This window comes from Macaca fascicularis, chromosome 15 (genome assembly GCF_037993035.2).
Source record: "Macaca fascicularis isolate 582-1 chromosome 15, T2T-MFA8v1.1".
NCBI lineage: Eukaryota > Metazoa > Chordata > Mammalia > Primates > Cercopithecidae > Macaca > Macaca fascicularis.
The window spans coordinates 106,882,850-106,897,644 of record NC_088389.1 but is presented as its reverse complement, the minus strand read 5'-3'; the positions used below and the strand labels follow the sequence as shown (position 1 = coordinate 106,897,644).

Here is a 14,795-nt window from a genome sequence, read left to right as displayed (position 1 = left end):
TTCTCATGCTTCAGCTACCCGAGAAGCCAGGATTATAGGTGCATGCCACGCTTGGCTTATATTTGTATTTTTAGTAGAGATGGGGTTTCACCATTTTGCTCAGGCTGGTCTCAAACTCCTGGCCTCAAGTGATCTGCCCTCCTTGGCCTCCCAAAGCGCTGGGATTGCAGGCGTGAGCCACCATGCCTGGCCCAATCTCTTTCATCTTCCTCAAATTTTCTGTTACTAATTACAAAAAATTCCGGTCATATTCAGAAATAGGGGAACCATGTTTTTAAGTAAAGTAAAGGAGGCACTTGCTGGTAACTAAAAAATGACACTTACATGGTCCCTGGGGTGCCACCACCCCAAGCCTCTCTCACCTCAGTGTGCTATAGTAGAATCAGCCCTGGCAAGAAAACCTCGGAACACAGGGCCTGTGTCGGGCCCATCCCTGCCCCAGACCAATCATAGACTGGAAAAACCATGGAGATGCAAAGTCATCTACGATGCTCCAAAGAAATAAGACCACAAATGATGTCCTATCAGTGCTATCATGTGCCCAGTCCTTTCTGACACCTTTTTGAGATTCCTTGTAGGGAGTTGTGGAATAACCAGATGAGGTCAGTAGTATTATCTTCTTCATTTTCTAGAGATGGTGGAAATGAGGCCCAGAGCAGTTCATAACCTGCCCAAGGCATTCTGACTTCCAAGTCCACATTCTCCTGACAATGGCACTGTTTTTTCTTTCATGAAATTTCCAGAAGGGGAAACGTTCAAAAGAAGGGAAAGAATAAACCTAGGGCAGGGATCGTGTCAGTCAGATTGTTGCAACTGCTTATTTTTTGTTTTCTTTTTCTATTTTTATAACAATCCGAAGATGTTTTGAACAACAGTAGTTTAAGCAATGTCTTTCTACATCGTATCTTTATCTTTCTATATCTGCATAAATTTAGGAGTACATTTCAGGGTCCCTTCAGCATAAGTTAGCTCACAAAATGTTGGAGTTGGAGTAATTTTAAATTCATTCATTTTACAGATGGGGAAACTGAGGCTAGAGGTGAGGGAACTTGGTGTTAGTTAAATTGTTAGGGAGAATTGGATGTGCAGTGGTTCTTAAACCTGGCTGCAGATTAGAAACACTTGGGAAGTTAAACCCATGATCATGGGCTGCACCCTAGATCAATTCAATCAGAATATCTGGGGATGGTGCTGCATCCTGGCATCTTGGTTCAGAATCTGGTGCAAATAAGAACAGATCAATATTGTGAAATATTAAGTTCTATACTTAGGTCGATCATTTCCTAGCTCTACACCCTGGGTTTTCCCTTCTGTAAGATGAAGATATTACTTCCTAGCCTCACAGGCTTAATGAAAGATTCAGATACCATTTAATTACTCTTTATATATCAAAATTATAAACAATCCAAATAATAGGAGATTGGCTAAAAACTGTAGCATCTTCACATGATTGAATTTTATGCTGCTATTAAAAATAAAGTTTCCTAAAACTGTAAAAACATAGGATAATGTTTCTGCCTAATGCTTAGTGCAAAAAGTAACATACAAAACTCTATGTGCATGGTATTTTTAAAAATCTGGTGAAAAGTACCTATGGTAAAAACTGGAAAGAAATACAACAATTAGCTAGAAAATGCTACATATTGTATAATTCCAATTATATAGATTCTGGAAAAGGCAAGTCTATGGAGACAGTGAAAAAAAAAACCAGTAGGGGGAAGGAGAGATGAGTAGGTAATTCACAGGAGTTTCAGGGCAATAAAACTACTGTGCATGGCACTATAATGTTGCATATATGTTGTTATACATTTGTCCAAACCCACAGAATGTACAACCAAGAGTGAGCCCTAATGTAAACTGTGGACTTTGGGTGATAATGATGTGTCACTGTAGGTTTATCAATTGTAACAAATGTACCCCTCTAGTGCTTGATGCTGATAGTGGGAGAGGCTATGCCTGTGTTGGGGGAAGGGGGTATATGGGAAATTTCTGAACTTTCTGCTCAATTTTGCTTATGAATCTAAAACTGTTCTCAAAAAATGAAGTTTATTAATTTAAAAAATTAACTTGAGCTATATTGGCCAGTGCCACTATAGCTGACTTATTTCTTCTTGCAATTCAAACAAACAAATCCATTAAGGGTAGAAGTTCAAGATGAATGAATGACACCAAAATATTGGGCATGTCATATCTGATGCATGCTGTGAGTTTCTTTTTTAAGTGGAAAAATATTAGTCCTGAAAGTAGAAAGATCATACTTTGCTCATAAGATCGATGTGAGCAGTTGTACTCACCATCCTTGCAAATGGCTCCCATTTGACACATTCCTAAGTCTAAGAGATACCCACTGGGGCAGCTTGTACAGTTCTTGAATCCTGGGCCATTGCACGTCAAACAACTGGTATCACATCTATGAGAAAAACGTATAATTTTTTAAGCCATTCACACATGCACAGGGGAAGGTGTGTTTACTAGTAACCTCATAATGTCTTAAATTTAATTATCCCTCTGAAGATGACTCAAAAATCTTTTCTCACAAAAATTGCTAGGTTTGATGACACAGGTAGACACTGTGATTTTAAAGGGTATCGAGCATGTACTTGAAATTGAAATAGTAAAGGTATTAAGGTGCCCCCGAGGCAAAGGAATAAAATATCAAAGATAAGCTGGGTTAAAGCTTCACAACAGTGTCCACAGGTACATGTTATCATTACAAATTCTACGTTTTCTTATTTTCTTATGAAGGTAGTCATCAAAAGAACTTAGGTCTAAATGCTAGGACCCAGGGGGCAGATCCACTTACTTTTTGCAGGATTTGTATCCATTCTCTGAAGAGTGGTCAAAGTAATAGCTGATACTACAGCTCTGCACGCATCTCCCATCCTCCATGAAGTAGGCCTCTGTGCAGTTAATGCACCCATCAGCTCCTGCCCCTTAAAAGCAAGACAAGCACAGGAAATGAGAAATAAAACCTCAGAGGAGGTGGTGTCATGGGCTTCTTTAACAGTTTGAGAAAATGGCATCAACCTGCTATAATTTTAAGATTAATAATTGAATATTCATGCTTTTTCTTAATTTCCCTGGGAAAAAAGCCTTCCCAGTTAAAATGGAACCTCTTGACAAAAACATCCACTCCCTTTAGAAAGAGGCGATATCACTGGGCTATGTAAGTTTCTCAGTGAGGATAGGATGCCGATGACTGCTTGACTTTCAATGGGAATACGCACACAATTATCAAAAGAGAAATATACTTCTCCAGCATTCCTTTAAAAGTAGCAAGTGGGTTGCATGAGTGACGGCTCAAACCAGAAAGAAAAGCAAAACCAGAACCAGGAGAATAAACAAAAGAACTAGGGGAAGGTACCAGCACAAGTGGCGCAGAAGCGGTGGCAGGGCTGGCAGTCCTGGCCATTGAAGTACCGTCCGTCTTCACAGGAGACAGAACACCGGGATCCCTGCAGGCTGGAAGAAGTATAAAGGGAGCTTCAAACAGACTGTTGTGATCAGGCCAAAACGTAATGACTCCCCAAACTCCATATGTAACAGATACAGTTTCCCTCAGAGGCTAGTGGACTTGGCAAAGCTTCAAAGCAGGGGAAGTAGCCCGTGTACCCTTTTTTTTTTTTTCCCCTCCTCTCAATGCTTATAACGTTTCTCTGTGCCTACAATGATGTCCATAGCATACACACATGCTGCTAGGCCTTGGGGACATTCTCCTTAATTTGTTAGACTGATGGGCACCCTCCTACTTTGTGCAACATCTTACAACCCAGAGGTTTTAAAAAGTATTTGATTGACAAAAGAATCACATTGTCTAGCAACATGCCCAACAACTTCTTAATATCCAGACTTACTATATAATAAATTAAAGAGTTATTTCATGATTATAAATGCAGTAGGGACACATGGTAAAATGAATTACGACTGAGCAAAAGTGTACGACCATCCTGTCCAATCCACAGCTCAAACTCTCCGAGTAGCCATTCTGATTGTGTTTCTGATTTCAGTCTTCCATGGGTTCTCATCAAAACAACAAGATTTAAAATACTTTTGCCTCTATTTCTTGGTTTATTCATTTTAAACACTCTAATGAAAAATTTATCAAAACTGTACTGCTATTTCCCTAATCATCTTGACTTTTGTTATATTATTATTTAGTGTTTCTGGGAATTAACTATAGTAATCTACTTAAATTTCTATTCATCTAGCAATATGAGATAGTATCTAATGAGTTGTCAGAATGTCAAATGAGAAATGCATATTTTTCTCTCCCTTCTAATTTCTGTTAGCGATTATATTTTTTCACAGTCTACAGGTTGATTCTTAAAATTGAAAACAAATAAAAAATTGTTACTATATTTGGCTGGGCATGGTGGCTCTCACCTGTAATCCCAGCACTTTGAGAGGCTAAGGTGGGTGGATCACTTGAGGCTGGGAGTTTGAGACCAGCCTGGGCAACACAGTCAGACCGTATCTCTACAAAGCCTAAAAAAAAATTGCCAGGCATGCTGGTACCTGCCTGCAGTCCCAGCTACTCGGGAGGCTGAGGCCAGAGGATTGCCTGAGCCCAGGAGTTTGAGTGAGCTATGATCGTGCCACTGTACTCTAGCTTGGCTGTCAGAGCAAGACTCTGTCTCTTAAAAAAAAAAATTACAAGTTAATATAAAAAATTACTCACTGAATAACTAGTGTGATTTGAAACATAGTGAGAAAATGTAATCCTATGCTACCAAATCAATGAAACTAGAAGATCAGTATCTAAACAGGGTTAAATGGTTTCCATTGTTTTAAACTCTTTATATTGCTCCAATCGACATCTTAATTGACTGCTTTGTATGTGGATAATGCTTATTTTAAAAATTAAAATTTATTTTTCCCTATGCTCTTAAAAAATTTTGGAAAGTACAAAAACAAAGTTGAAGTAAATGGGGAGGGGGGAGGGGGGAGGGATTGCATTGGGAGTTATACCTGATGTAAATGACGAGTTGATGGGTGCAGCACAGCAACATGGCACAAGTATACATATGTAACAAACCTGCACGTTATGCACATGTACCCTACAACTTAAAGTATAATAATAATAAATAAATTAAAAAATAATAATAATATAAAAAAAAAATAAAGATGCTCGGTCTTACTCAAAAATAAGATAAATGCACATTAAAAATACTTTGTAATATTAAAAAAAAAAAAAAAAACCTGAACAGTCCCCATTAGCATTTTAATTTATTTCCTTCCTGGATTTTGTGCATTGATTTTTTTTTTTCCTGTTTGTTCTTCACCATTATTTAAAAATTTACAAGTCTCTTGAGGCAAAATGGTCAACCCTGGAAGCCCTTAGAAAAATGCAAGGAGACTAAGGGCAGCATAACTGAAAGTGGACTTCATTCATAGATCTCACTGGCCAGAGAGACCGAGCTGTCATTTAAAAAGCCAAAAGAAAATCCCTTTCCCTTTCTGTAGCACTAGAAAAAAGGATATTGCCTTAAATGGATCTATTTGAGAGGAAATAAGGACCACTGAAACACTTATCAAAGTTAAAAAGCTGCCTAGTTTTTCTAATACAGGATAGCACTTCCTTGTGAGGCTGGCATCGGTTCAGCAGGACACAGAGGTTGCACTATGTGGAGAAGGAATGAGGTAAGGGGGACGTGTAACCCTGAAGTTTGCTGCTGCTTCCAAAATACAGGTACTGCGAGGCTAATGCACCTGGGATTGTGAACGCCTCTGTTCTCTCTGTGATAAACTGGCCAGGTTAGACCTGTGCTGTACAACATAATCTGGCACACATGGCTACTGAGACCTTGAAAGGTGGCTATAGTATGGCTAAGCAACAGAATTTTAAATTTTATTTAACTAAGTCTAAATGTGAAAAACTGGCACTTGATTCCATTATTGGCAAAAATTTGGGTAAGTCTGGAACAACTTGGCTACGTAAACTTTTCTTTTTCAACTACAAAACCTAAATAAAGATCAAATATTTCTCATGAAAACAATTTTGTCTGAACTCAGATGTGTTTTAAGGGTAAAACATACATCAGATTTTGAAGACAGTAAAACAATGAAAAAGAATGAAAAACATCTGATAATAGTTTTTCAATTGTTGAAATGATAATATATTAGATGAAATAAAATATTTGATGAAACTCGAATTTCCCCTGTATCTTTTTACTTCTCTTAATGTGGTTACTGGCATATTTATAATTACATATATGGCTCTCAAATTTCTATTGGCATACACTGGTTTAACATACCCTATATAATGTTCCCTAAGAAATAAAATAATTTAAATCATCTTTTATTTCTCATGAACCAAGCATGGGCCAGGTGCTACAAAAGGTATTTTGTAACTGTTATCAGAGTTAACCTTTATCATAATCCAGCAAAACAGGGGTTATTATCATCATTTTATAGAGGAGAAAATGAAGGCTCGGAGTAGTCAAGTGACTTGCCCAAAGTCACACAGTTAATAAGTAGCAGAGGAGGATGTGAGTCCACATCTACTTTCTTTTTATTATACTGCTTTGCTCCTTCTCCAAGAAGAATTAGGTGGCTAATTCTTTCTCAGTACTGAAGTCTCGAGATGAAAATTGCCAAGTAAGCTAATACTGAATGCATTTATGGGAGCGGGGGGGGGGGGGGGGAAGAAATAAAGCCATAGATAATTGATCAATCTAAATGAAAATGATGCTCCAATACTGGTTAATGGTGAAGAATGTACCTACCTGGAAACTGCCTGGACCCTGCCTAGTTTGCCTCCAATCACAGGTGGAAATAAAGATACGATCAATACCTAAAAGAAATCCAGTGCAGCAGAGTTCTAATTCCACGTACAGCCCCAGTCCAACTCCTCACTAAATGCAGAATGGTCTGACCTTCCCTACTGAGATCAAGAGGCTACCTAGTTAATTTGAGCTGTACATTGTTCTCTTAGAGAGTAGACCAACTATTGAGCTTTAGCAATGAGCAAGTCATCCGTTCAAGGAAAACATCTCCTGGTGTTAAATCTATGTGCATACCATAGCATAATGGAACCAAGCCTGAGGTACTTAAGATAAGAGAATGATTGGGTATGTGGAGAGAAATAATAAAGATAAGGGAATAATTTCCGACCATCCAAGGAATGAATCAGGGGGATTAAATATAATTCATTGGTATTACCTGCACAGTAATCCTTGACTGGCACAATGCAGGTTAAAAAGCACAAAGAATGCCTCTCAAATGGCCATTTTTATTGACTTATATCTGAGCCATCTTTTCTAAAGAGAATTTGTTTGGATATAACCCTTCTTTAGCCAACACAGCATCCCATTTTTCACATATAATAGTAGAGATAATGCAAATAGCAATCAAGTGCTTGAATAGGAGTCAAACCAAGGGTAGATCGTAAGAGGGCTATTTGTTTAGCATTTTTTCATTTTATTTACATTGAGAAGCTCTTTGGGCTGTGTTACTTAATAAAATCCTTCACTCTCTTACCTTAACCCATCCCTACATTCTGTACAGTTATGGAATTCAGTACATGTCTTGCAGTTTTCACTGCATTTCCGGCAAAGATTTTTTTCTGTTAAAAAAAAAGAGAAAGTTATAAATCAGTTGGTCAATTGGATTCCATAAAAGCATCAGAGATGTTCTAATGCTGGCTAATGTATGCTATAGTACCTATGGCCTTGACTAGAAAATTACAGGAAAAGCCATAGAATCACTGTTTGTTATCATTTCTCAGCAAACCAAGTACAGACAGGAACCGTAACACTGGAAAACACCTTACACTTCTCTGCCATTTTGCAGACAAGAAAATGATAGCCTAGCTAATTCTTAGTTGAACAGTTTATAGGCCTTTTTTTTTCTTCTTTTTCTTCCTAGTCTCTCTCCCCAGCAGGGTTTCTTAACTTGCAACAGTGCAAAGCCCACTCACGAAGCTGGAACAACATCACTTTATAAGGATTGAAAGGCAATGCCTGAGACGGAGGAATGGGAATGTAGACCCTCATGCTCATAACTTTTAGGGCTGGTCAGTGGAGCTGAACTAGAGAAGGGAATCTACATTTAAGACTGCAAGGTAAGGACTGCTTATTTCTTACATTGTTTATTTTAAACACTATTTTAGTGTCTTGCACTTTACAGCAGCCATGGAATTGGTATAAATGTTATTATAATTCAGATAATATCTATATTCTGGAGAATAGAAATGCATCATTTGAACAAGTATACTGTAAATACTTGCCTTCCTAGTTACTACCAGGTCCATATTGAAAAAAGTTGGCAAATTTATGGTGGTTCTGTGGAGGAAAACATTTGGCATATTAAGGAAGGACTTCTACCTTAGACAAAATTTTGCTAAAGTCTTGGTACCTGCTCTGATATGCAAGTGGATTATAGCCATGTGAATGTGTAGAACTGAATGAAGTTTCTTCGTGAGCTTCCATCTGCTTTTTAAACGTTGGTGTTCTTCAGGGTTCCATAGAGAAACACAACTTAGTGGATCCCTGCAAGAACCTGCTGGATCAAGTCTGAGCCTCTGAGCATGAAATACGAAGCCCCTTACAATCTTAACAGTAGTCATCACATGGTCTCTCTCACTGTCTCACTGAGAATACTGAACATGCATAGAATCTGAACTCAGATGACCTAGATTTGCATTCTGCTTTTAGCAACTCCAGTGGGCAAGTTCAGGGTCTCTGTTCTCTCACTCATTAAATGGAGATTATAATGCTACCCACCTCTCTGGTTGTCTTGAGAAGTTAAATAAAATTAATTATTCAAGGGAACGATATGAACTATTAAGCACTGTAAATGTGTTGGCAGTAATTACTACTACTGATGATCATATGTGATCATTATGTTGTACATAAATGGACTCATTAGAGAAGAAAACTATAACATAAGGCAATTACATAGAGATATACAAACCACTTGTATCAACACTTTGTGGTAGCTGAAGTCATAGTTTGAACACCTTAATTATCTACCTTCTAGGCTCTGGAAACAACTGACTCTCAATTACTTTGGTTCTGTCATATAATATTCCAGAATCAAATTTCTTTTCCAAGGCTCAACCTTCTTGATAGAATTTTGACTTTTTTTCCCCACAAGGAATACTGCATATTTCTGTGGATTCTTTATGCCCCCTTCTCTCTCCCAATTTCTCTTTTCTCCCTCAAGTCAAAGTTCATGTTCTAAATTTTGGGGCAAGCAAGAAAGGCAGAGTCCCTACCCACTGCCCTAAAGGGTAAGTTGAGAGATCCTGTCTGCCTCACAGAGAAATGCTCCTCTTTGAAACCAGAGAGAATTTCACTTCTTAAGAAGCAAGAGTATTCACTTCAGATTTCTTGTCTGATTTTATTTTAAATACCTCTTGTTCCTTTAAACTTGAGTTTTCTTTTTTCTTCCTTAGGTTGTGCAGAAACATGAAATTTCAGTGCCATCATATACCATGGTATGACGTTCTTGTTAAGAGAAATTATCCAGAACTCAGAAATAAAGTAAAAGGTAACTGCAGTCCTTTTCAGAGCCACACTAGAACACTGTCCAAAAGGTCTACCTTAAGATTATTTAATTCTCTAGGGCAATATACCTTCGTCTGTTTGCTAATGATGGCTGATTATGGCCCAAACTCTGTGTTAATGCACAGATTTTTGTTTGGTAAGCTTGCAAATTACTTCTATTCATTAGAGGAAAAAAAAAAAAAACACTTCCCCAAATTCTACTTGTATGGCCATGTAGAAAATTATTAAATGATTCCATTTTGTTTCTAACTTAGCAAAAGGATTTCCATTTTGCCTTTCCTGGTGGACTACAGTACCTGATCATCTTTCCGCCCTGTTCGTCACCTTGCAAGTTCCCTTATTAGTGGGTTCAATAAGTCATTGACACATGTTCATTCTACTCTTAAAAGACAGTCATATTTTTTGAACGTTTTAAAAAGTAGATTTTGATATCATACAGGCCCGGTGTCTATTTGGTCAGTGTGCGGAAAACAGCAGGCCTGAATGTTGTCCTTTGCAAATCTGCTTCTAAGGTTGGTCCATGACTGGCACGTCTGGGAACTGGAATTTTGGGAGGGTTCCCACTACCCTGAAAAGAGTGGCTCACTTTGTCTAAACTGTTTGTACAAATAATATGGTTTATGGGGAACACCTGTTTTCCTTTGAAGAGTCTGGAATTTTGGTACGTGTCAAGTTTGACCAGCCCCCAGTGACAACCCTGGGCCCCGAGTCTCTAATGAGGTTCCCTGGTAGACAACATTTCATGCATGTTGTCACAGATGGTTGCATGGGGAACTGAACACGTCCTGTGTGGCTGAACCTTGTCCCATATGCCTTTTCCTGTTGATGATTTTTTTGCTGTAATATCTCCTATCTATGAGTTCATGAGCACGACTATATCCCAAGCCTTGTGAATATTCCCAGCAAATCACTGAATCGGGGGGTGGGCTTGAGGATACCCTGATAAAGTTACAAGCATTTTTACATAAAGCTTCTAAAGGGTTCGCTTAAAATCAATGAACTAGATCCTGTTTGATATGAAGCACAATTCCAGATTTCACAAAGAGGACTATCCTTCCTGAGGTCACTCACATGAAAACCCCACATTTCTTCTCTAAAACCCAAATATTTGAAGTGAGCTTACTGGTATCCTCATATGACCCATCGGGGCAGTGAGTAACACAGCTGTTGGTTTCTTCATTCAGAAAGTATCCATATTTGCAGGACAGGCACTGCTCACCATGGCTCCCGAAGCAGGACTCACAGTTGGGAGCACACTTCCTGCAGCGCTTCTTGTCGGCGTGGTAGTGGCCAGGGGGGCAGCTGGAGACACAGATCCTGCATTGTGAAACAATGAGAAAGAAGGCAGCGTCACGAGCGAAGCAGTCCTCAGCATTCTCTTGCAGGTGCTGAGCAAATGGCTGAGCTCAGCCTCCAAATCACTTTTAAACCAGGATGCCAACACCACATCCAGAGAGCCAGATTGATTGTTAAACTTCCTCCTGCACAGTGTGCTGAAGCAGCCATGCAGTTACCCAACACCAAGTCTACCAAGACTTGGCAAACCATTTCCTGGTTTACACCTAGCCCTCGAAAAAGGATGATGGTTACAGAGAGGAAGGTTATGGGGGTGAATCAGAGGAAAACTATGTGGGAACCACGACTTCATTCAAAAAGGTCCCTTTAATAAGGTGTGACTTCTATTTTCATGTGTTGTTTGTCATATGGATTCTGTATGTGCATATGTGAGTGGCGGTGGTGGTTGTATGCTGTTGTCTAAATTAATATAAATATATTTAAATTTATGTTGTGTATGAGAACACTTAAAAAAAAAAAACTTTCTGGTTTGCCCATAATGGAAGGACAGAGTTTTATTTATCCATTCAACAAATATTTACTGAGCACCAATTAAATGTTAGGCATTTTGCTAAGTGCAGGAGATAACAGAGGCTGAGAGATAGTCAAAGTCCTCCTTTCTCTTAAGGAATTTAAATTCCGGCAGACTTACAACAGGAATTCTTAACATGTCTGGGTCTGTCTGGGGGACTGGAGTATGGAGGAACCATGAGGCAGCTCCGCTTAGTGAGTTTTCGCCTGAAGCAGGAGGGAGAAGGTGGGTGAGGCTGTGGGAGACAATGGGAGGTCAGGATGAACTCTGATTGGGGCAGTCTCCATTCTTTGGCCCTGCCCAGGAAACGTATCTGCACAGCTCAAGCAGACACCAGGGGCTCAGAGGCACAGGGTCCACCTTAGTGCCCACGGCAGAAGAGTGAGATCAAGCAGGACCAACCCCTTTGCCACACTGATGGCCTACGTGCTGGGGAATGTGGAAAAGCATCAGTTTGGCCTGTGCATTGGCATCTTCGTGAAGCCATGAAATCGAATATCAGTGGGGTGGAAAGGACACAAAACTTGTGTGAGATGGGAGGAATAAGTTCAAGAAATCTGTCATGGTGACTAGAGTTAATAACAGTTCATTGTGTACTTGAAAACTGTCACGAGAGTAGTGTTTAAGTGTTCTGGCCACAAAAAAAGATAAGTATGTGAGCTAATGCATATGTTAAATAGCTTGATTTAACTGTTCCAAAATGTATGTATGTATGTGTATATGTGTGTATGTATACACACATACATATACATACATACACACATACACATATATAACATCAGTTGTGCATTATAAATACATGCAATTTTTACTTGTCAATTAAAAAGAAAAAGGTCTGGAGGGGCAGGTGCTTAGCTGGTCACTCCACCATCCTCCAAATGTGAGAGAAGACATTACAGTTTCACAGCATACACGCACATTTTGCGTTTTGTAACTTAATATAGTTTTCATCATTCTGAATAACACAGGGAGGCAGTCGGCCTGCACAGCAGCCTCTTTTCTATGCTTAGGTCCTGGTGGGAGAATAGTGGAAGATGCCAGTGGCCTGCACACACCCCATGGTATTAGCCTTGCAGGGACTCCTAAGATGCCTGTGGGAGTGGCACATGCTGTGGGGATGTGACTTGGCCCCTCTCTTACCTGGTATTGTTTTTCAGCTTGTAGTAGTAGTGCAAACAGTCATTGCAGTGGTCTGGTCCTGGCCCGTCACAGCCAACCTCACTGCACTCAGGGTCGCAGGGACCTTTCCAAAAGACATTAGAACAATACTTGGAAAAATGATTTTAGAGCAGGTAAGCTTTACCTTGAATTTGGTATAAAATAAGTCTTTTTTTTTTTTTTTTTCTTATGCAGAGAGTTTCTTTAAGACAGAGGAATAATTGTCAATGTGGCTTTAGGTCCAGAGATGAGCTCTTGACTTTTTTCGACTTTTGATTCTTAGGCAATTTCAATTGCCTAGGTATGAAGAATGTAAATTCTAGTCATGGCCTGGTCTTCAAAGCACATATGGCTGCCTCGTGGTAGATAAATATTTTAGAATTCAAATGAACTGTAGCAACTGGAAAAAAACCAACTGCAATTAAGTATGTGTAATAATAAAAAGATTGGATTTGTAGAAAAGAGAGAAGTTGTTGACAAGAAAAGAGTTATTATTTAATGCCTGGACCAAATGACCTGTCTCATTTAAGATCATTAAAGCTACTGAATACCTCTCAAATACTGTGGCCGGTAAGAAACACCATTATGGCACCTGGCACAAGCTTATCAGCATCCAGTCTCAAACACAGATAATAGATTTAAAATTGCTTCCTATACAAAGGCCAATGGGCAATTCGACAAAAGAAAATGATATATAAATTTAAAAAAATGCAAGCAAGTTTAAAGGATTCCAGACCTGAGATGAAAGTTCCCAATCTCTCTTACTACTTATTCTTTGGTATAGAACTGGAGAGAATGCACAGTAAGAAAAAAAAAATGTCAGAAAGATGGAGCACTTTTGTGATTGATGAAAAACTTTCTAATGACATGGGCTAGTTTAGAAGTTTTTAATTCTTCTTTGTTCGCCATATTCTGGAACATTTGGTCTCATAATCTGCAAACTCTTTCCCACTGAAAAGTCATATGATTTTAACTAGCAATAAATATATTGAATGAAATGTACAAATAGTAAATCAAGGGTAGTAGAAAATCTACTTATTTTAACCCAAAGGACTTACTGTTATACCTTGGTTTCTTTGAGTCATTATGGGACTGTGTTTCATAATTACTGAATCACAGAAACATAAAATGTTAGATGTCGGGTGGAATGACTTAGAGAAAAATCTGGTAGTCAAATACCCTCATTTTACTGATGAGGAAACTGATTTTCCAAGAATTTCAGTGGCTTGCCCAGTATCACATGGTGAGGAGAGGGGTCAACATAGGTCCTGATACCTAGGTAAAAATTTCCTGCTTAGAGGTAGCAAACCATGTACTAGGGATGACTTCTCCATCTGAATGGAAATAAGTCATTTCAAAATGCTGCAGACTTGAATATACTTCTTATTAACTGCAAGAGTCATTTGACAGCACTGCTTATTTCTATTTTCCCCAAAGCTTCAAATTGATCTCTAAATTCCATAGCTACTGCAACTTGGGACATTTTAGCCATCTGCCATCGTACACCAGGGGAGTGGTGTCTCTGCTGCCTATGGACTACAGTTCAGCCAGCTGTGATCTCACAGTCCCTGGGATCCAATGACACAGTATGGGAATCTGGTTATGATAACGCCATCTGTGTCTCTAATCTGGCTGACTTCTAAATGAAGGTGAAAATTGCAGCTCCAAAGGAAAGGAATCATGGGTGGCCCTAAATTTTCACCAGATGACTTCTAGAATTAAAAAAAAAAAAATCCCAAACATTTATTCTTAATATTTGCCAAAAGGGCTCTCACTGTATGGCAAGTTCACATACTATGTTGTTTCTTTATCATCTTAAACTGTCCCTACAATGCAGTTTAGCATTGTAGGTTGCAGGATAATAATGCAATAATTGTCTTGGTTCTCTCACAAGTGCCAATGTTGATGTTTTAGAGATATAATCAGAAAAACCACAAAGATGTATAACTGTTCTGAACTCAACATTCCGAAATTTGAATTCGAAACATTACCAAAATATGAATAAAGAGTAACAGCTTACTATTACACTCTATTTATGTTATTTTGGATATACTTTCTCCTATCCGAGAAGACAAAATAGTTCGCTAGTTAAAATATAAATAGTAATGCTATAGGCTCAAAGCAAAACATCACAAAATCTAATACAATCCAGCTCTGATTAGCTCGATTGGTCTTAATTTCAAGCATGTTTATTGATTCTAGGATGCTATCTGTTTAGAATAAAAGTAACTACATGTGTATTTAAGATACTCTGTTCAGGT

The 14,795-nt window shown here is 38.7% G+C and overlaps 1 protein-coding gene across 6 annotated transcripts in view; it reads right to left on the bottom strand.

Moving 5' to 3' along the window:
- Window positions 1-14,795, bottom strand: part of PCSK5 (proprotein convertase subtilisin/kexin type 5) — a 465,827-nt gene that overhangs the window by 163,169 nt on the left and 287,863 nt on the right. For 5 of the 6 annotated variants that reach the window (XM_005581952.5, XM_005581953.5, XM_074017691.1 and 2 more), the window contains 6 exons: window positions 12,517-12,619; window positions 10,633-10,826; window positions 7,480-7,564; window positions 3,365-3,462; window positions 2,804-2,933; window positions 2,295-2,410 (listed from right to left, as the gene is read on the bottom strand). In XM_005581952.5, the coding sequence (XP_005582009.3) occupies window positions 2,295-2,410; window positions 2,804-2,933; window positions 3,365-3,462; window positions 7,480-7,564; window positions 10,633-10,826; window positions 12,517-12,619 (726 nt within the window). Of the gene's footprint in view, window positions 1-2,294; window positions 2,411-2,803; window positions 2,934-3,364; window positions 3,463-7,479; window positions 7,565-8,227; window positions 8,283-10,632; window positions 10,827-12,516; window positions 12,620-14,795 lie in introns of those variants that run through there. The other variant, XM_015437290.3, reaches the window with a different exon arrangement.